We start from the raw sequence: 22,737 nt of genomic DNA on the forward strand, positions 1-22,737 counted from the left end.
GTCCATTAACTTAGTACAAATAGCTTCAGGTAGAAGTGATGCACTATGAGCAGGCCACTACAGCGTCAGCAAACAAAGTTTGCTTTTCATTTGACCATGGCGGAACTCTGTGTGTGTGTGTGTGTGTGTGTGTGTGTGTGTGTGTGTGTGTGTGTGTGTGTGTGTGTGTGTGTGTGGGGTAGCCTGGGTCGTACTTTCAACTATTCTGTACAATAGTAACTATCCTATAAAGACCTATCTTATCGTATCTTCCCCAAAGGCACCCCTAGGAGCTATATATAACTTCATATGGCCTTATGACGTATAGCAAGGACGGGGTTGGACGGGAAAGACACTGAAAACCTTTTTTTTTGTGCTGTAGAAATGTGAATTATTGAAATGACGGAGTAGAGTTATAAGAGTAGGTCAGTGAAAGCTACAGTACTTTGCTTGAAATGTGTGTGCGTGTGCTCATGTGCGTATGTGCGTTACGTGCCTGTGTACACTTGTGTGAGTGTATGTGTTGCTGTACTTTGTGTGTAAGCATATGTACTGTATATGTGTGCGGTGGTAGTACATAGTACTGTACTTAAGTACAATTTTGAGGTATTGTTACTTTACTGGAGTATTTCCCATTACTTCTACTCCACTCAGACACAAATATTGCACTTTTACTCCACTACAACTATTGTACTTTTGTACTTTTACTCAAGTACATTTTGAATACCAGACTTTTACAGTGTATGTCTACATTGTGGTATAGATATATAGTATAGATATATAAATATGAGTACTTCTTCCGTCACTATACATGCGTGTTGATATACTTGTTGAGTGTAAGACCCCTGGAACACCCTGCTGTGGTGTTTTTTCTCAAGAATGTTTATGTTTTGTTTAAACAGAGAAATCCCCCTCCTCCCATACCTCAGTGCCATCAGTGCCATCTGCTGGCCGCGGTGGTCAGTGTCGCCCTGCAGGATGATCTCATTTATTCCCCTCCCTCCCCCCGGTGCTGTGTTTAATTCTGCCCATGTGTGGCTGGTGGAATTGGTCACTGTATTGAATTTGATGATCCATTATGGCTCAAACACAAGCTCCGTTTCCTCAGGGCAAGGAGAGGATATTACACAGACAGCGGGGAAATCACACAGAGATTACAGTACCTGCTGACTTTATTGTCAGCCTGTTATACATAAACCACGGCAGTAAGAGGCTTTATAGATTAAAAATGTACATCAATGAAGCAATCTGGCTAGTTAATGGCGTCCAGCCCACCGAGCGATGTATAGATTGCAATAATGGCCCTGTGATTACCCCTATGTGATAAGGAGTGCATGGTGAGCTATGTCTCGGACTTGTGATAAAGAGTATGATGTTTACAGTATCTAAACATGATGCCACCGTGATCATTCAAGTCCAAATGAGGATTTATACCTGCAATACGGGGGCTATAGTATGTGGAAAATGACTAAAATGATCAATGTAAGTAAAGCTTATGAAGGAAGACTTTTTAGTAAGAATGACCCTGAGTTAATTCTCTCTGCTATATGAGGAGACCTTAATGCACATTTAGAGACTCATTTACAGTAGCAGTTGCACTTTGCAGGCACATCGTGCATGTGTTCTGTTGAATACATATTCTATTTCTACAGCCAAACGATCAATGCAGCGTGCATGCTCTGAATCTCGTAACGGTAAACATTTAATACATAATGTAGTTACAGGTATATGCTGGGATATTTTGACGGCGGTACATTTGCAGCTTCATAAAGTGTCAGGCCACATTCTCTCTACAGGATCGCTTACTGACTTTATTACAGTACAGTGACAGTGTATAGCCTATAACACTGGTTCTGAATGTGGGGTCCAGGAGGGATCCCCAGGGGTCCTTGAGGGGGCTAAATCGTTGATAGTTAGGAACCAAGTGGACACTTAACGTGTCTGTAACTCTGTATAAATTGAACCAGCCTTACTACGTCCATGTCCATTTGATTCCATACACTATCTGAGTTAAAATATTTGCAGCATACTGTACATTGGTGATAAACATTTTATCAAGTATGAAAAAGATTGAGAATCACTGTCCTGGCTCCTATATATATACAGTACACAAAACCTCCACAATAACTTCCTATACTGGGTGGACGGGTAATTAACTCATTGTTCTTTCTCGTCTCCACAGTGAGCATCTGTCATGTGCTTTCACCTTCTTCCTCCACGGGGAGAGCAATGTGTGTACCAGCGTAGAGATCGTCCAACACCAGCCAGCCTATCACATCACCGAGGACCACATCAGCCTTGCACAGACATCCACTACACCAGTACAAGGTGAGACAGCACAGACCTCCACTACACCAGTACCAGGTGAGACAGCACAGACCTCCACTACACCAGTACAAGGTGAGACAGCACAGACCTCCACTACACCAGTACCAGGTGAGACAGCACAGACCTCCGCTACACCAGTACAAGGTGAGACAGCACAGACCTCCACTACACCAGTACAAGGTGAGACAGCACAGACCTCCACTACACCAGTTCAAGGTGAGACAGCACAGACCTCCACTACACCAGTACCAGGTGAGACAGCACAGACCTCCACTACACCAGTACCAGGTGAGACAGCACAGACCTCCACTACACCAGTACCAGGTGAGAAAGCAGAAACACCACACAACTGTACTTTGACTATACGCTTTCCTCCGTCCGCACCAGATTTCTTCACCAAAAATAGCCGATCTACAAGCTCACAAGCTCGCAGATTGGCTATTTTTGGCGAATGTTCCATCCCAGAATAGGCATGCTGGGGGTTCAAATGTGTAAGCTGCATTCCGTACCTTTTATGTCCTAACTGGGACAATTCCTGGATTTCAGCTTTAGCTTAATCTATCCTAGTGGCCTCCTGTCCACATCAAGAATCATAACCATAAAGATAATCATAATGATGTGAGCAAACATGATGATTTTGATTCGCTGTCGTTCATGGAATTGCTCTGAAAGTGACCCCAGCGATATCGTTCACCACGTCGTTGTCGTTATAGACTGTGCCTTCCGAACTATGTAGTGTATTAATAGTTACTGTTGTAGTTCTTGGTGTGAACAGCCCTTACAATCTGTGATATACTGTACACTGTAATCTCTGAATCTGTTTGTCTGTCCCTTCTGTTCCCCGTCTCGTCCATGTGGTCCATCTGTCCCCGCAGTGATCCTGAGTCCCTACGGTCTCAGTGGCACTCTGACAGGTCAGGCTTATAAGATGAGCGACCCGGCGGTTCGGAAGCTGATGGAGGAGTGGAGTTACTTTTATCCCATGGTGCTTTGCCAGAAAGAGGGAAATGTGGAGAAGGAGAAGGAGAAGGAGAAAGCAGATGGTGGGCAGGCCTACGACCCTCACTGTCACGTGGCGGTGGAGGTCATTGTAGGTATGGAAAAACTGGAACGTGCTTCTTGACGTTGCAACAGGAAGAATATCTGTTTTTGTATTGCATAAATCTGCTTTTGCACAGTGAAGTCAATTTATACATTTTGCACACACTCAGAGGACATTACTGTGTGCTGGTATTCTAAGCCATTTTCCTGCATCAATGAATGCTAACACTTCAAGATAAGCTGCAGCTTCAACGCCTTCAAGGAAATATTAATCTCCACATGGTTATTCATGACGACATTACACAATTAGACCAAAAACTACTTCATGTTAATAAGCATTAGATGAATTGAAGTGACTCTTTTGCAGAAAAAAACAATTGCAAAGTACTTCAGAAGAACTTAATTAAGGATCCAAGATGCACTGTGACATTTTTTTAAAGCCTTTATTCCAGCATGGCTTAATAGTTAAAGATTAATTATGGAAAATCAAATCATGTAGATTTCGAGATCCACATGGGAACTGATCTGATGTGGATCTCAGACTGCATGTGTCGGCTAGTAATGTCAGTCGTCTGTCTATGGCATCAGACTCATCTGTAACATCTAGTAGTGTCAGTCGTCTGTCTATGGCATCAGACTCATCTGTAACATCTAGTAGTGTCAGTCGTCTGTCTATGGCATCAGACTCATCTGTAACATCTAGTAGTGTCAGTCGTCTGTCTATGGCATCAGACTCATCTGTAACATCTAGTAGTGTCAGTCGTCTGTCTATGGCATCAGACTCATCTGTAACATCTAGTAGTGTCAGTCGTCTGTCTATGGCATCAGACTCATCTGTAACATATGCACAGTATGACTCCAAATTTGGTCAACGTTTTCAAACCCCATTGACTTCCACTATACAATAAAAGTTAAAACAATATACAGAAAACATACATTTTGAGGTATAAAGTTAACTTAATGGTAGCATACAAAATGAGGTGCTGATTGATCCAGAAGTTTGCAAGAGTATCACCCAGACAATCACACAGACAGACCAATCCTCTTACGGACGGCTAGCCTCATACAGAGCGACACTGCAAAAACGTGGCCAACGCGTTTCAGCTCAGCAAGCCTTCCACACTGTCATTCTCTTCTCCCGCCTCAGTACCCAATAAAAGCACGCTGAAAGTCCTTCCAGCTTAAGAACACCCAGAGAACACATTAGATTCTGGTGATTCTACACCGGGGAGAGAAAACCGCAAGAAAAACAACTCTGCATTGATTTAGCCCTCAGTCTGCATTGTAGGCTCTCAGGCAGTCTGAGAACCAGGTAATTGTGAACGCGATGCTATTGAAGTGTGCTTCAGCTGCAGTGTTCTTCAGAGGCCTTTGACGCCTCTCGGGGAGGAGGGGGGGGGGGGTAAAGGAGGGGATGAGTGGATCAGAGGGAAAGGAGAGCAGTAGAGAAGACGGGAGCAGAGGATACGGAGAGGTGAGGCCCACGGGAGAGATATACACAGCTCTGTGTAATCAGATCCCATCGACTGTCTGACCCCGGCGCATTGATTTTGACGGTATTGACCTGATTGAAATCAAAGCCTAATAGTAGCAGTGCCTTTTACACCTTGAGAAGAAAGCCTACATCCCCCTACTGTATGTACTGTAGCCTGAGGCGCGTGGAACGATAGCGGGCGAGTGTGTGAGGAGGCGTTTGAGAGGGTGTTTTATCTGAATAACGAGCTGATAAGCGTGTGAGCATATCCGTGGATAAAAGGTCGGGCCATTATAGCGAACGTACCAGGAGGTTATGTTCTTTTACAGCTCAGGGAAAAAAGGAGTGCACTGTGAAGCAGCGTTGATTTTGATTTTGATTTTAGTTTAGTCATAGTCTTTGGAATAAAACTTAATTTAGTTTTAGTCATATTTTATCTGGAATGTTTTAGTGTTAGTCTAGTTTTAGTCGACTAAATATCATAAGATTTTAATCTTAAATCTACAGTTGATTTAGTCGACCAAAAAATATTTTATAGCAGATCTACAAGCTCACAACACAACCAAGTAAAATGACTTGTCTACGACTTGTATTTATACTGGACCTCTTGTCCACTAGTCCCTTCCTAACATTTTAGCCTAGTTTTTATTAGTTGACGAAGTTGTCAATATCTATATATATATGTCTTAGTTTTAGTCGTCATAGCTTAGTTTTCATTTAGTTTTAGTCAGTGAAAAAAGGTAGCCGACAAACTTTTTTTTTTGTCTTAGTATTAGTCCTAAAAATCAACACGGCTGCAAAGTCCTCTGTGTTACTGTTAACATTGTACAAATGTAACCAAATGGACCCTTAACCCATTTTGGGCGGGAACCCGTTTTGGTGTTAGTATTACGTTATGCTTTAGCTATTGAAAAATAGCAGATCTACAAGCTCATAGCGCGCCACCGAGTGGCGCGCTACGAGCTTGTAGGTCTGCTATTTTTGAAAAATCGAAGAACCACTGACATAGAAACATAGCTTTTTCAGGAAAAAGTCACTTTCAAACAGACATTTTTAGAATCTGATCTCAGGTCGGAATTGGTTAATTATAAATTACACTGAGGATATTACTCTGTGACTGAATGATATTAATTAATTAATACTGCATTACATTTACAATTGACTGGTAAAACGGAACTTTCTCCACCTTTCCAGGCGGTGTGAGGATGACCTACCCAGCAGCCTTTGTGCTGATCGCCCAGGCGGACCTCCCTGTACAGCAGCCTCCACCAGCGGCTGCTTCTCAGGGCCTCAGTAGAGACTCACTGCACCACTGCGGTGTGCCCCTCACCCCCCCCACCTCGCCTGAACAACCCTGCTCAGGTACCAACTCACATGCTGTAGCCTACATCAGAGGTTCTCAACACCTTTTTGGCTTCAAGTACCCCTTTTTCCTGATTTTTTTCCTGATTCTTTTAACCCATTCAGGCCTGAAAAAAATGTCTTCTGAAATACCTATGTTTCTAGGCCTATATCACTCAATATTTCATGTCAAGGACCCCAAAAATGATCTGTAATTGGCCACCGACCCCCATCTGAAAGTATGTTGTTCCAGGGACCCTCCCCAGAAGCAAAGATTTGAGTTAAAAACGTTTGTTCTGAAAAAATATATTCAAAATTTTAGGCACATTTTCACGATTTTTCATAAATAGCAGACCTACAAGCTCGTAGCGCGCCACTCGGTGGCGCGCTATGAGCTTGTAGATCTGCTATTTTTCAATAGCTAAATTATAACATAATGTTTAAAACACCAAAACGGGTGCCCCCCCAAAATGGGTTAATACATCTAATCTAAGTACAAAACAGTTTTAAAATGTGCCTAACATACTGTATTAGTGTTCGCATAGTGATCCCCTTGTGATCCTACTAGTTGGTCTATCTGGTCCTTTTATCGGAGGACAGAGTACCGCTGGGGCAAGATCATGAACACATTTGAAAACTAGAAAAAGTGCCCTTCTGGGCACAGGTCTCCACCAGGTTATCCACAGATCCGTGCAGTTAGAGGTAAAAACACTTTTTGGCCAGTTATAGCGCCACCTTGAGGCTGAGTTGAAATTGTTCATGTGGCATTTTGTCCTCGGCCTAGTGGGAATGTGGGTGCACAATTTCACGGAAATCACGCGATGTGTTCATGATTTGCAGCATTTTGTTTGAAACTGAGCACTCCTGTGAACTTTGGAAGCCAATCTTAACCAATCAGGATGGAGTGTGAGAAATCTGAAAGACCGGTTTGGTTGAATGGCTCTAGAGAGACTGTGTACCAATTTGCGTGATGTTTGGACAAAATCTGTAGGTGTGCTGTGCAAAAACCTGTTTTGCACAAAGCGGCCTCCTGGTGGCGCTATAACAGGCCGTTCTGGAAAGTTTGGGGCAGAGGTTCATCGTTGGCATCCAGGGAGTGTGTGTGCAAAATTTGGCATCGACCGGGTTAACGGTGGCCGAGATTAGCTCGTCACGGACGGACACACACACGGACACACACACACACACACGGACGGACGGACGGACGGACGGAGTGCAAAACATACTCTCCCCACATGCCTTCGGCCTGGTGGAGACAATTACCTTAATTAATGAAAGATATATTAATAAAACTGTCAAAACTAAGAATGTTGTATTATGTAAGTATTATGAAATGCCATTTCATTGTTTTTGATCCATTATTTCCAGTGCTTGTTTATAAAGTGATGTGATGTTTGATGACTGACTGTGAGGCCTGGCCCCAGACAGTAATACAGTAGGAGATATGGGGGAAAAATCATGGCATGCATAAACAATCGGGCTGTGTGCAGTGGTATATATTGTCTGGTTAGTCTAAAGCAGTTCAGGTTTGTTTTTAGAGTCTTGCTCAACTTTCTGATGTGTTTGTAATATTTGAGTTGAGAGTCAAGAATGACACCCAGAAATTTGAATTCCATGACTTCCTCAAATTCCTCTTGATCTATATTAACGTTCAACTCTTAATTTTCTCTCCTCCTTATTGAGAAGTTCTTCAATAATCCAATATATTGAAGAATATAACATTGATAAGAAAATGAGTAAAAGACTTGAAATTAGACCATCCTGAGCACATTTACTTTAACCCATTTTGGGCGGGAACCCCTTGGAAAAAAAAATGGAAGAACGACTGACATAGAAACATCACAGCACGCACGCACACACGCACACACATACAATCAGGCCATAGTGGTAGTGGCATTGCATCATTTACAATATAATTAAAATAGGACAGACTTCACATTCAAGTCACTATATTTGTTCAACAATGTATTTATGGCACAATTACAGTTATTGTGCACATGATTGCAAAGACTGTTATGAGATCTTGAACAAAGGCACTATAATTTGGAATGTAAAAACATTCCGCTGAGAAAGTAGGCCTTGATGAATGATTGGGGTTTACAGCGCAGCGAAACTGTTTAGCAAACCTCCTAGTTACTTGATCAACATTAATTAAGCTCCCTAAATTAACTTGAAACCAATTAAGACTACTGACACAAACTGCCAACAAATCAAGTAAGGAAAACGCAGCAGATCTAAACAAGCGTACGCTGCTTGCTGCCTTTTTTACCAGAAGTTGCAATGCTGTTTGCATATATCCAAAATTAATGTATGTATTGTACACAGAAACATATTGTCCACTAAATATTTCAGTTTCCGAAAAATATTAAAAAAAAACAAGGCAAGCTAAATGTAACTGCTTACGCCATAATTTGGAGTAAGCTGAATACAAGCTGTTGCGATCTGCTATTTTCCCAAAATAGAGAAGCCAGGTTGAAAGTGATTTAACTGTATATCATTGCTGTCGGGCAGAAACCTTGTATCTCCATAATTCATATACTTACAGTTTTTCTTTCGTAAATGAATGTCCGACTTTATCATGCAAGAGTGTCACACAAAAGTAATGAAAAAAGCTGATCTACAAGCTCACAACACCTCACATGTAAAAATAAATTAATAATAATAATAATTAAAAAAAAGAAAAATCTCACGCTGATAGCTCAAGTGCCAATATTTTATTTAGGATGTAGATTCAGGCAGAAAACCTATTGTCTACTGACGTCATCTACTGCATCCTCTCGTCATTTCAGCGGACAGTGGCTTTGTAACCTCTGCCTCCAGTGTCCCCACCACACACGACAACAGCATGGCCGTCCCCAACCTCAGCCCAAAGCATTCTGAGAAGAAACTGACTAATCAGCTGATCCATCAAGCCTGGAGGCAGAGTTATCTAAGCCAGCCTCAACACAAGTAAGATCACGTATAAATCATTCAGGCTCGTTTGTATTACATCTTTTGCACTTATGAATGGACGACATTATTGCTGTTAATGTGCAGTGACATGATTAACACCCCGGTCGTGCCTGCTCTCGCTCTCCCAGATGGAGCCAGCCCAGCAGCGTGACGCCTAAGAAGGATGTCCCCGACGGCGTGACCACGTGGGACTTCAGCGACCCAGGAACAAGAGCCCCCTGCAGCTGCTCCAGGTTGAGTAGTGTTCCCACTGTACGCCCCCAGACGTTTAGCACTGCTCCAGGTTGAGTAGTGTTCCCACTGTACGCCCCCAGACGTTTAGCACAGTGACAAGAGCCCCCTGCAGCTGCTCCAGGTTGAGTAGTGTTCCCACTGTACGCCCCCAGACGTTTAGCACAGCGATCGTCAACACTTTCCGTTTCAAGAATAACTCCGGTGTTAAATGTTTTTGGTTTTTAACCCATTTAGACCCGAGTTAAAAACATTCAAGATTTGCGACACATTTTTACGATTTTTCAAAAATAGCAGACCTACAAGTTCATAGCGCAGCACCGAGTGCCGCGCTATGAGCTTGTAGATCTGCTATTTTTCAATAGCTAAAGTATAACATAATGCTTGAAACACCAAAATGGGTTAATCTCTGGGACCAAAATCTACTGTGAAATCCTCTGTTTTCATTTAACCCTGAGAGTGTACAAATGTGTACACACTCAAGAGTTACAGACCCGTAAGGGTTAATTTGGACCGGTGGAGGTTCCCGTACCTGATGTTGAGAAGCAGTGGTTTAACACGTGGATAGACATGCTGCTAACCATGTCACACTTTTGAGAAAATTAATTTAACCCATTTTGACCTGAGATCAGATTCTAAAAATGTCTTCTACATCCTGACAGTTTTCTGAAAAATCTATGTTTCTATGTCAGTGGTTCTTCCATTTTTCAAAAATAGCTAAAGCATAACATAATGCTAACACCAAAAGGGGTTCCTGCCCAAAATGGGTTAAATTATAACCCTGCTGCCGACAGTTAGTCGAGACGACATGCAGAATATTTCCAAGTTGAAATTAGCATATTTCTGAAAATGTGTAATCTTACATGCTGACATTTTTATTTCACATTCCAACCAATTAACAATATTTGTGTGATCATTGAGAATTACTCACAATGTATACATCTTACAAGTTTACAAACAGGCTTCCCTTAATCCAGACCACAGCAACAAGGTAAAAGGAAAAAGAAAATCTGGTTCAAAATTGGACACATAACATAATATAATAAAAATCTAAACACAAAAACAGCATTCATAAACGTGTACCATGAGAGAAGAGTTAATTTATAATGTGAACGCGTTACAATTCAAGGACAGCCTTGTTGTTTTTTACTTTAGTCTTTAACACATTAAACAGACATTCAGAGACACTTGTTACTATGGATATTGAAGCAAGAGGTGCATTTTAGCAGTTAATGTTTTGTTACGAGGCGGGGGAAAAAATGCTGACTCGCAAAACACGCAGACTGTTTTGCTTGTGTGCGACATTAAATAATTTATCACGAGTAAGACAACTTGCACATGACCTTGAAAGAGACTCGATCAGACTCTGCTGCGGTACATAATGTATTGTTGTTTTTTGCTTGGTTGTAATTGCAGGTTAAAACAGCAGAAGCAGAACCCAACCACCACCACCTCTTCCTCTGTCAACACTCCAAATGGCTCCAGTGCCAGTCAATCTTCCGGAGTCTCCATATATCCTCCCTCCTTGCCAAAGCACAAGACCAGTGACAAGTCGGAAAAGTCCGATAAACAGTCTAAGAGGCCCGCCATGACTCCTTTCCACCACCGCCTTTGCATCACCCAGGAGCCATGCATGGAACATGAATCCTCCGGAGGACTTGGCGGTCTTGGGGCTCTGGAAGCACCCTTGGAGTCTCTACACGCCATGCCCAACTGCAAGTACCCCAAACCCCTGTCAGCAGACAGGAAAGCTCCAGAGTCCCTCCTCCACTCCCCTGTCTCCCCGCTTCCCCCCACACTCAGCCCACATCCCCGGATGCAGGACCCAGACGTCTTGGATCCCCATGTGGAAATGCCCCAGTGTCCAGATGCAGTTTCTGGACTGGGGTTGATGCCCAGTGAGACTGCACTTTACTCAGCTGCACTGGGTCCGAGGGATAGCGGGACCAGGTGGTGGAGAGGTTTCAGGACCCCGAGGACTGATAAGGCTGACTTCAGGCCCGGAGAACTTCCAATTGATAGATTAGGGGAAGTAAAGATGGAGATAGGCACTGAGGGAGCTGCACTAAAAAGGTGAGGAAGCGTAGAGACATCGGGCAGGGAGATGTTTCTCAAAACCTTGGGATTTGTCCTTTGGAGGAAGGGCCCAGGGGACTAAATGTAGATGTGTGGACGTGGCAGATTTTTATTTTATGTTCTTATCCTTGAGTAAATATTATCTATTTTATTATCTATTAACTTACTAACAAGTAAACATAATATTCTACAGTTTTCTGACATTTAAAGCATGAAATTCTTCTTTACTGAGAAACACACTAGGAACTATAATTATGAGTATGATAAATGGGATGGTATTGCACGAGGATATTAGATAATTCATAGATCCAGTTAGTAAAGGAGTAAAAAAGAGTGTTTAGAGGATATATTTAGTCTCTTTATATTACACGTAGATAAAGATAACAAGGGCAACATAAGTAATGCATTGTTTATACAGTATACAGTACACTAGCACTTTTCTAAACCAATGTTACAAAGCGCTTCACAATGAAATTCTAACAATTATTCACATAGCATCAAGCAGCCAGAACAAAGACAGAATATATATGATACAAATGAACAATGCACTATGAAAAGCACAATAATATGCAATGGATGGGGATATATCGTACTGGCTATTAAATCATTCGTCAACTAGAGCACTCATTTTCATGTGCTTAGAATAGAGTTCTAAATATTATATTATATTTGTCCTTGAGAACCGCTGCCTTAGCTTATAGACAACCTGCTTCTGCGTCACACTAATTACTGTACGTGTGCATTTTCCTCTCCTACAGACTATACATGCAGACACAGAAGCGATTGAAGCTCTCAGAGGAGAGGATTAGGGACCACATCCATACCCTGGGCCTTCTCCAGCAGCCAGGGGTGGAGGGGTTGCGAGAGCCCGGGGATGACCCCTATGACTTCAAGGAGGGAGATATCGAATACACATTCTCCACATCCAAGAGGCTCAAGGTCCTGGGGCGAGACCCTAGCAAGAAGAACAAGGTAATACATTCAATGACGTATTTGCTATGATCTCTTTCAATTTCAATGTCTTTATTGGGTCATGATTTCTTGACACCCTGGCCCTAGAATCTTCTCCTGCCAGGCTCCCAAGCTGTGACATGACCTCCCCCTTGCAGTTATAACTGCAGACTCACTCCCTATTTTCCACCACAGTCTGAAAACTCACCTCTCCACTGCACCTCAAACTCTTGTTGCCGGCTTTGATAGATGGAGTACAAATGAAAAGTTATACTCTTCAGATCGATTTCGATTACTTGTCCATGTGTTTAGATTATTATTATTACTTATTTGTTTTTAGCTTGGACACAAATGCTAAGAATCTTATTTAAGATAACATGCTGTTTAGACCGATGCTTGGTGTGATGCTTTTTAGAAGCACTAAATACATTAGTTTTCTTTACACTACTTACGTAGTATTTAGTACCTTATTGTTTGTTGAGTAGTGGCACACTTGTAAATCACTGGATAAGAGCGCCTACTAAATTCCTAAATTGTAAAGTGCCATGTAGCTCATGCTTCCATCAAGATATTGAGATGTAACCTTGATCCTGGCCTTTCTTTACAGGTGTTGTTTTGTAAACATTGTGAAATATGTAACTAAACGTGTTCTTTTCTTCTAATCCATCAGGGAGAAGACATAACCAGCAATGGTGCACTGACTGATGGGAAAGATGCCATGTCCATTTTCAGCTCGGCACCCAAAATAGGTTAGGCATGGAATGTCAAGGAATGTCATCATGTCCATTACCCAGGGTAGTGTGTGTGTGTGTGTGTGTGTGTGTGTGTGTGTGTGTGTGTGTGTGTGTGTGTGTGTGTGTGTGTGTGTGTGTGACTGTGTGTGTGACTGTGTGTGTGTGTGTGTGTGTGGGGAGGGCTCAACATGTTGTAGAAACACTATTTCCTCTGCAGCCTTCTAGGGTCCTGAATGATGGCTGCAACCTGCGACTTACACAGGCCTCTGGGTATAGGCTGCCCTGCTTAGCAGAGATAAGGGCAGCGCAGAGCTCTCCTTTCTAGTTAATAATCAAATCAGCCGAATGGCCTGCCGGAACTGCCCCTCCATCCCTCCCGACAAATCACACACTGCAAAATACCAAACTCTGCAGGGATGAGTCGTCTTTCATCTCATCTCTTAGTTCTAGATCGGTTGGCTCATAGCGCGCCACCGAGTGGCGCACTACAAGCTTGTAGCTCTATAGCTTGTAGCTCTGTAGCTCTTGTAGAGCTTTTAGCTCTTGTAGTCAAAAATAGCAGACCTACAAGCTCGTAGCGCGCCACCGAGTGGCGCGCTACGAGCTTGTAGGTCTGCTATTTTTGAAAAATCGTGAAAATGTGGCACAAATCTTTGAATATATATTCTTTCAGAAGACTTTTTATTTATTTCGACATCAGGCCTAAATGGGTTAACCTTAGAACACTAAACCCGGGTGATTTTCACCCGGACAGTTGTATTTTTAGTAATTTTCATAATGTTTCTGATGTCTGAGGTGGGTGCCTGGGTCTTTTAGTACCTTCATGATGCTCAGTGACATCATCATGTTTCTGATGTCTGAGGTGGGTGCCTGTGTCTTTTAGTACCTTCATGATGCTCAGTCATAGAAGGTAGGTTTATTTCCCTGCCCACATCCGTGTTTTGTTCTAGTGTTAGGGTGAATTTCACCCGCGTTTAGTGATAGAGTGATAGAGAAAAATCCCATACACTCACATTGGGAATTCTTTCTCACTGGACTATTCTCACATGTTCCAGGAATGGGTGGATCAACGGAGAAGTTCCCTGCTCAATTTCTTTTAGGAATATATAAATAACACCCACATTTCTCACCCATTTTGCCCCTCTATGATAGGGCCCCTGTTCTTTTGTGAAATGTCATGATGAAATATTAAAGAAGAGTTCCTCAAGTTGCCATAGATTGCTGTACTTCAATATTATATTTCGATGAGAAATATTCTTTATGGAATATATTACATATGGGTAAATTATACAGGGGTTTGGTTTAGTATGGTTTGACAAAAGTTTAGTGTTCTAGCGCTAATGAGTATAGTGCAGTATATGCTTTCATCAGTGTTCTAAAAACATTGTTTCTACCTGTGTTGTAGATGAAGCAGCTCAAGATGAAGGAGCAACCAAAGCCAACCCTTCTCTGACCAGAGAGAGAGACCTGGTGGTCAACATCTCTGACCTGGATAACATCTTTGATGAGGATGAAGAGGAATTAGGGGTGAGACAACAACATAGTTGCATGTGATCCCAACTCTGGTCTCATATGTAGATAATCACACGGTACATATTATACTGTACTGTATGCACACATTAAGAGCTTAACCCATTCTGACCTGAGATCAGATTCATACGAGGTTTTCCACTGGACACACACTGGTCTGATGAACCCATTCTGACCTGAGATCAGATTCTAAAAAATGTCAGTCGCTCTTCGATTTTTCAAAAATAGCAGACCTACAAGCTCGTATCGCGCCACTCGGTGGCGCGATATGAGCTTGTAGATCTGCTATTTTTAAATGGCTAAAGCATGACATGATGCTGACACCAAAATGGATGCCCGGTCAGAATGGGTTAATTATATAGAATATTTTCATGGAAAGCTCTTATCTCATTTGATAATGCTATTCCCAAGTATTATTTTCTAAACATCCCAGGAATGCATTCTGTCCTTAAATAATGATGATTGAATTGGATTCTCATGCAGACCACCTACCCCAACCAGCACTCTACCAAGATTCCAGTGTCAACAGACGACCGTCCGCTTGGGAAAGAGGGGAGAGTGGCAGTACCTTATCCTTCAAGTGAGTTCACGTCGACTAATAAGCACAGTGTAACCACATTGAGCAGGTATTAAAATATTTGATCATAAGTGATCGTCGTGATGGTAATCTACGTCCAGTGCAGTATCTGTGGAACTTGGAACAACCACTACAAGTTATGTCTCCCCACCTTAGAGTATATATATTTATAGAGAAGGCACCCAGAGGAAACCCTGAGGTGAAATGGACATAGTGGCCCAATGAAGGTATTGCAGCCTGGCCCCAAACACATGAACGCGCTGTCCGTTGACTATCATTGTACACGTTCACGACGGACGACGCTCGTGCGCGTTCAACGGCAGCGCGTTCATGTGTTTGGGGCCACTCACCATTGCAATCCGTCCCAGAATGCACTCTGTTCCTACCCGGAAGGAGGAGTGAATCCGCCTCATGCGCTTTTGAGCAACTCAATGCAAGTGGATGGGAGGAGAACTCGGGTGTCTTCTCTATAGATATATATACTCTATGCTCCCCACCCCTAATCTGTCTTTCTTCCTGTGTCTCTCCACCTCTCTCTCCTTTCAGCAGTAGCAGACCTCCAGCGCATGTTCCCAACCCCTCCGTCGCTGGAGCAGCACCCAGCCTTCTCGCCCATCATGACGTACCGGGACATCCCCAGCCAGGAGCCCCCTGCGCCCCCAGGTGTGTCCGAGCACCAGCTGGGGCACTTAATGGCTTACACCCACTTCACTGAACACAGGATGGAGATGGAGGAATCTCTGGCCAGCCCTAAACCTGAAGACACAAAGGTGAGGTGGATGTGACATTTTACATGCTCTAGTATTATCAATGATTCAACCACAGTGTTACATCTGATACCTGTACCAACTTACTCTTGTACACTAATAATGTATAGTCAGTTACTTCCTTGCTTACTTACTTATTTACTTAATTCTCAATTCTCTATGTTGTGCCCTTTCTCCAGCCACAAATGGGTTCCTCCATGTTTGCCCCACTGTGCAATCTGCCTAGCCAGTGTCTGCCACCACTCAAGATCCCAGAGCAGTGTTACTACCGTCCTTCTTGGTCCCTCCTACCCAAAATGGAGCACTACACCTCAGTCATGCACCTCCAGCAAGCGCCCTTCATCAGGGATGGTTACACGTGAGTCACTTGTTGTATTTGCTGCTCCTTTGTGACCGACCCAGAAACGCAGGGTGTTTCATGAAAAATTATTCGAAAACTACTTGCTTTGTATGAAGCTTTTAATGAAGCTTTTTGCTGTCTGACTATCATTTCTTGTGTGTCCTTTTTTGTGGGTCTGTATGCATCTATCCTACAGTAATGTCCCCAGTGTCAACACCCTGGACCAGGAATATGCCCAGATGAGCGCCAACACTGCGTCAGTGGGCACCACGGGTGGCATCCTCCCATCTCCCGCCACCCCTCGTTTCTCCGTGCCAACCCCGCGCACCCCTCGCACTCCACGGGGTATGAACACAGCGGGCTCTGGGCAGGGCTCGGTGAAGCAGGACGGTACTGAACTAAGCTCTCCGGCCTCGACCCCTTCCACCAGCCTGCCTCTTAGCTCAGTGGACCCCCTAGCCCGGCCGGGACCCCCGCTCCCGGAGGCCCACAGCCTGTACGCGGCCCTCCTCCTCTCCGACTCCGTTCTCAACGTCTTCAAGGACCGCAACTTTGACAGCTGCTGCATCTGTGCCTGCAACATGAACGTCAAAGGGGCAGACGTCGGCGTTTACATCCCGGACTCCACCTGTGAGGATCAGTACCGGTGCATGTGCGGCTTCAGCGCCATCGTCAACCGGCGGCTGGCCCACGGCACGGGGCTCTTCCTGGAGGACGAGCTGGACATCTTCGGACGGGGCTCCGAGGTGGGCAGGGCGGCCGAGAGGAGGCTGGCCCTGTGCCAGCGGGACCCCCCCATGGGCGACCCGAAGGCCAAGCGGCCACAGGACGGACCCCCCATCCCGCCGTCGGTCATGGTCCTCCTCCAGGAGCAGTGCTCCCAGCCCATCTCGTCCTTGGCGTCGCTTCACCTCCCCCCGCCGTGTTCCTGCCGCGGCCACAAGGGCGCGCTGCTCCAGAGCTGGATGGCCGACAAGCAGTGGGCCGACGGGAGCGACGCCTGTGTGGAGTGTTATAATGCTCTGGAGCAGGGCCTTCAGTATGTGGATAACCCTGCCGGAGGGAAGGTGGATCCAGCCGTTGTGAGGAGCACTGCGCTTCACTCCTGGCCCCACACGAATGGTAAGGAGCGTGTGATTCGTGCCAAATGTTTCACTCCGCTGCTGTGCGACGGCGTCGTGCGTCGAATAATAGCAGATCTAAAAGCTCAGAATGTGGCGCACTGCGATGTGTTGTGAGCTTATAGATCTGCTATTATTGGCACATGACAATGTCTTCAGATACTAGACTTGGGTATAGAAATACTAAATTCACGTGCCAGATAAGAAAATCAAAGCATGCTTTGGAAGGTGGGAAGGTGGGATTTATTTATCTATATGACATTGAATTAAACATTCCATTGAGATTGTGATAGTGTTAGTGAGTAGAAGTAGAGTATAGATCTGGCATTTGTAATCACTCACTTCAATACAAATCTTTACAATGAAAGAGCATGTTTTCTTATGATCAAATTTAACTTAACATTCTTGATATTCCAGTATTTCTTTTTTATTGATTGGGGTTTTAAAAATAATGTCATGTCTTTTTGTTAGTTATGGCCTGTTGTGTGACGTCAAAATTGTGTATTGATGTGTGCTTTGTCCGTGTGTGTGTGTGTGTGTGTGTGTGTGTGTGTGTGTGTGTGTGTGTGTGTGTGTGTGTGTGTGTGTGTGTGTGTGTGTGTGTGTGTGTGTGTGTGTGTGTGTGCGTGTGCGTGCGTGCGTGCATGCGTGCGTGCGTGCGCGTGTGTGTGTGTGTGTGTGCGTGTGCGTTTGTGTTCCCCTCTGCAGTGATGGACATGAGCATGCTGTCGTCGCAGGATGTGGTGCGCATGCTGCTTTCGCTGCAGCCGTTCCTGCAGGACGCCATTCAAAAGAAGAGAACAGGAAGGACATGGGACAACATCCAACACGTGCAAGGACCACTCACATGGCAGCAGTTCCACAAGATGGCAGGGAGAGGCTCGTATGGTGAGTCATATCCCTCACCGGTTCACTTAACGGCCTTAAGATCTACTGTAACTAGATAGAGAGAGACAATTCAATTCAATTCAAAGGGCTTTATTGGCATGAGAAAACATACGTTTACATTGCCAAAGCAGAAAGAACAATACAACAATACAGCAGTACAATCAAAACAAAAATGTTGTACATTTGAAGGTCAGAATCTTCAATAGATCAAATTCTATGTACCAAGGTCACTCGATGCAGGTATAGTGCAGGAGTATACACTATGATTAGTCTTTAGGGTGGTTGTGTTCCATTTGATATCCTTCTCCTATCACAGAGAGAGACACAAGATAAGTATGTAGCCAGAGGATCAGAGATCTCTACCAAATTATATTTTGTCTGGTGACATCCAATTTTAACGAATGGACTAAAGTTGGGTGGAAAACACTCTGAAATGTTGAAAATAACAATATCACGTCAATAAATTTAGATTTCCCTGGACTTATGAGTAGGCAGACATCTGTGATCGTCTGGCTAGACGAGACCAGTAGCAAGATAAGGATAAATAAGATAAGATAACTAGATAAAGTGCCAATCGGCACAGGTCTCCACCAGGATTCTTCCTCAGCCTAGTGGGAATATGCGTGCACAGTTTCATCGCAATCGGACGCTGCCGAGTTGTGGCCATTTGCTACTCCTGAAAACTGTAGGAGCCAATCGTGGCCAATCAGGATGGAATATGAGAAATCAAACAAACCTGTGTTGATCACATGACTATGGAGATCATGTGTACCGATTTGCGTGAAATTTGGATAAAATCTGAAGGAGTAATAATAGAAAATGTGTTTTACATATGTGGGCCTCCTGGTGGCGCTATAAAGAGCAGATGTGAAAAATTCCAGACAAAGGTTTTTCCTTGGCCTCTAGGGAGTTGGCATACAAAGTGATCCACAGATTCGTGCAGTTAGAGGTAAAAACACTTTTCGGCCAGTTATAGCGCCACCTTGAGGCTGAGTTGAAATTGTTCATGTGGCATTTCGTCCTGGGCCTAGTGGGAATGTGGGTGCACAATTTAAAGGAAATCACGCGATGTGTTCATGATTTGCAGCATTTTGTTTGAAACTGAGCACTCCTGTGAACTTTGGAAGCCAATCTTAACCAATCAGGATGGAGTCTGAGAAATCTGAAAGACCGGTTTCGTTGAATGGCTGTAGAGAGACTGTGTACCAATTTGCGTGATGTTTGGACAAAATCTGTAGGTGTACTGTGCAAAAAGTTGTTTTGCACAAAGCGGCCTCCTTGTGGCGCTATAACAGGCCGTTCTGGAAAGTTTGGGGCAGAGGTTCATCGTTGGCATCCAGGGAGTGTGTGTGCAAAATTTGGCATCGACCGGGTTAACGGTGGCCGAGATTAGCTACTAACGGACGGACACACACACACACGGACGGACACACGGACGGACGGAGTGCAAAACATACTCTCCCCACATGCCTTCGGCCTGGTGGAGACAATAAATTATATCAAATCGAATACTTGGAGTCTGCCTGGCCACCTGCACTGATATTAAAGCAGCACTATGTATGCATGCAAGAAAATATATTTGATCCACTATAAAATGACACTGGTGGTTGCTTGATATTAAAGTGGCCCATCTTATTAGACTGCGGCCCACTAACCATGTCCTATTTCTCACCTCTCTTTCTTCAAGGTTCGGAGGAGTCTCCAGAGCCCCTTCCCATCCCTCCACTGTTGCTGGGTTATGACCGTGAGCGAGACTTCATGGCTCTGTCCCCCTTTGCGTTGCCCTTCTGGGAGAAGCTGCTGCTGGAGCCTTATGGTGGCCAGAGGGATGTGGCCTACCTGGTGCTCTGTCCCAACTGCCCCTCTCTGCTGGCTGGGGCCAAGGCATTCTTCCAGGAACTAAGTGCCGTCTATGAGGTATTATGCCTCATTTATTTTATGATTCTCAAACTTTTTCATTTCAAGGACACCTACATTACTTGGATATGCCACGGACCACCACTTCACACCCATTTTTTCAATCTCTGGGACTCCAATCTACATAGTAAAATCCTCAGTGTTTATTCAATTCTGAGTGGGTACAAATTGAACCAAATTTAGATTAACCCATTCTGTACGGGAACCCCTTTTGGTGTTTTAAACATTATGTTATGCTTTAGCTATTGAAAAATAGCAGATCTACAAGCTCATAGCGCACCACCGAGTGGCGCGCTACGAGCTTGTAGGTCTGCTATTTTTGAAAAATCGTGAAAATGTGGTGCAAATCCTGACAGAAAACGGTCAGGATTTAGAAGACATTTTATAAATTTCGACGTCAGGCCTAAATGGATTAAAATAAATTTGACACATTTTGACCATTAGTGTTCACATTATGCCACCAAAAATTGCAAATACATTTTCCTCTGATGACTCAAATGTCTCAGATGTTATACAGAAGAAATACATGAACTCTGGCTTGTGTTTGTTTGTGTTTTTTTGCCACTTGCAGACGTGTCACCTGGGGAAGCACCGTCCTCTGGCTAAGGTGTCCAGAGACGGGCTGGTCCACGTGGGCGAGGTGGTGGAAGCAGACTCGCTAGAGGAGCAGCATGTGGACCAGTGGTTCACTGGACCCTGGGCCGGACAGCAGCACACAGACAACCTCAACAAACTCAAGCTCTATGCTTACACCTGCAGGCAGCAGCTAGGTGAGACGCTCGATCTGGAATCTGGGGTTATGGAAATTAGTTTAAAAATGTTCATTTGGTACATTTTTAATGATCTGCACGCTACAGTGCAAGGGTTATTTTATACTATTCTATTATCTTGTGTTTTATTCTGTCCTATAAATTGAAAAATGGTTCCTTTTTTTGTTATGATCACAGCTCCCCAGTTGTCAGCCCTGCATCTGGACAACAGTCTATTGTTGCCCCCCAAGCCACAGCCTCCGCCAGCCTCCGCGTCGTCGACCCAGCCTGCGTCTTCTGGCCAGCTCCCGGGGGCCCCTAGCCTCGGGGGCCCTGATGGAGAGGTGGCTCCGGGGGCCCACACCTCAGGAAACACTCCAACCCCAACTGGAGCTGCCTCGGGGCAGCCAGGAGATACCGCCCAAGGAGGGACCAATGAGTCTAAAGGGCCTCCTAGTGCCACTACACCAGCAGAAGACCTTGAACTGTAAGTCACATCAACTCCAGGAACATTGTCCATTGCTAAACTAACATGTTGACACACATGTATGCTATTCCCTCTGACAAAATGTGCAAAGCACACACACCGATTGTTTATATTGGCTACACTGTTCTTTGCCTGGGTAGAAGCCTAGAAGGCATGTGCGTGTGGTTGTAGCCAGTCTGTTTACAGTACGCTGTATACAGTGGCTAGCCCTCTTATGTTAGCTAGCCTAACTCTGCGAGGGTCCTCGCTGCCTGTCTGACGGCTTGCTGGGGTTGCACCTCACGAGTCTCCAGGCCTATCGCTGTCGGCATGACTGCCTTTGTTGTGTGACCCTGAAAATCACAATAATGGGGGCGTGGTTTGCATTACCCGTTGGAGGGGAAATCGTACGTGCTGTTGAAAGGAAGGCCCTGATGCTGTGTGGGCCGTTCACTCTTCAACCAGCCATAAATAAATGTCAAAATACTTCATGTAAATAAACTTCTTCTAATAGTTAGGATGGGTAAATGCAGAGGACAAATTTCATGTATTTTCAAATGCACAGTATTTGCAAAATATCCCAAACACATAGGAATGTGGAATACATTATTATCATTATTATTATTATTATTATTGTTGTTGTTACTGTTGTTATTTAGTACTTACTGTACAGCGTTATCCCTTGTGTCACGTCAATGATTGATTTGTGTTTATGTTGTTATCTCCTATATGCAGCATGGCAGAGCAAGCCAGAGTTGGCATTGGCGTCCCCACGCTGGCTGACTCAGTGGACAGCCATACTCTCATACCAGCCATCGTTATCTACATAGTAGACCCGTTCCTCTGCTCTGACGGAGCAGATGGCGGAGGCGAGGAGGACGACGGGGAGGAGGTGGAGACAGGAAGCATTTGGCTCCTGGGTCTGCTGCGCTGCTACACAGAGATGCTGCAGACACTGCCTGAGAGCATGAGACCAGCCCTGGTCCTGCAGGTGAGAAGAGTTCTATGTATGCGCCGCATTTTTACCCATTCTGACCTGAGATCAGATTCATACGAGGTTTCCGCTGGACACACACACTGGTCTGATTAACCCATTCTGACCTGAGATCAGATTTTTTTTTTTTAAATCAGTCGTTCTTCGATTTTTCAAAAATAGCAGACCTGCAAGCTCGTAGCGCGCCACTCGGTGGCGCGCTATGAGCTTGTAGATCTGCAATTTTTCAATAGCTAAAGCATAACATGATGCTAACACCAAAATGGGTTCCCGTTCAGAAT

General features: G+C 44.3%; 1 protein-coding gene across 4 annotated transcripts in view; it reads left to right on the forward strand.

Annotated features, from left to right (window-relative positions):
- LOC310879218 (mediator of RNA polymerase II transcription subunit 13-like) overlaps nt 1–22,737 on the forward strand; it is a 141,543-nt gene that overhangs the window by 105,822 nt on the left and 12,984 nt on the right. For 2 of the 4 annotated variants that reach the window (XM_083793718.1, XM_083793720.1), the window contains 18 exons: nt 2,162–2,307; nt 3,183–3,401; nt 6,017–6,184; nt 8,953–9,112; nt 9,244–9,348; nt 10,763–11,419; nt 12,181–12,394; nt 13,044–13,122; nt 14,513–14,634; nt 15,121–15,217; nt 15,761–15,984; nt 16,161–16,339; nt 16,518–17,443; nt 18,151–18,330; nt 20,018–20,247; nt 20,819–21,017; nt 21,195–21,483; nt 22,198–22,453. In XM_083793718.1, the coding sequence (XP_083649844.1) occupies nt 2,162–2,307; nt 3,183–3,401; nt 6,017–6,184; nt 8,953–9,112; nt 9,244–9,348; nt 10,763–11,419; nt 12,181–12,394; nt 13,044–13,122; nt 14,513–14,634; nt 15,121–15,217; nt 15,761–15,984; nt 16,161–16,339; nt 16,518–17,443; nt 18,151–18,330; nt 20,018–20,247; nt 20,819–21,017; nt 21,195–21,483; nt 22,198–22,453 (4,450 nt within the window). Of the gene's footprint in view, nt 1–2,161; nt 2,308–3,182; nt 3,402–6,016; nt 6,185–8,952; nt 9,113–9,243; nt 9,349–10,762; nt 11,420–12,180; nt 12,395–13,043; nt 13,123–14,512; nt 14,635–15,120; nt 15,218–15,760; nt 15,985–16,160; nt 16,340–16,517; nt 17,444–18,150; nt 18,331–20,017; nt 20,248–20,818; nt 21,018–21,194; nt 21,484–22,197; nt 22,454–22,737 lie in introns of those variants that run through there. The other 2 variants (XM_083793719.1, XM_083793721.1) reach the window with 2 other exon arrangements.

This window comes from Protomyctophum parallelum (assembly GCF_964188405.1).
Source record: "Protomyctophum parallelum genome assembly, chromosome: 21".
Classification (NCBI taxonomy): domain Eukaryota; kingdom Metazoa; phylum Chordata; class Actinopteri; order Myctophiformes; family Myctophidae; genus Protomyctophum; species Protomyctophum parallelum.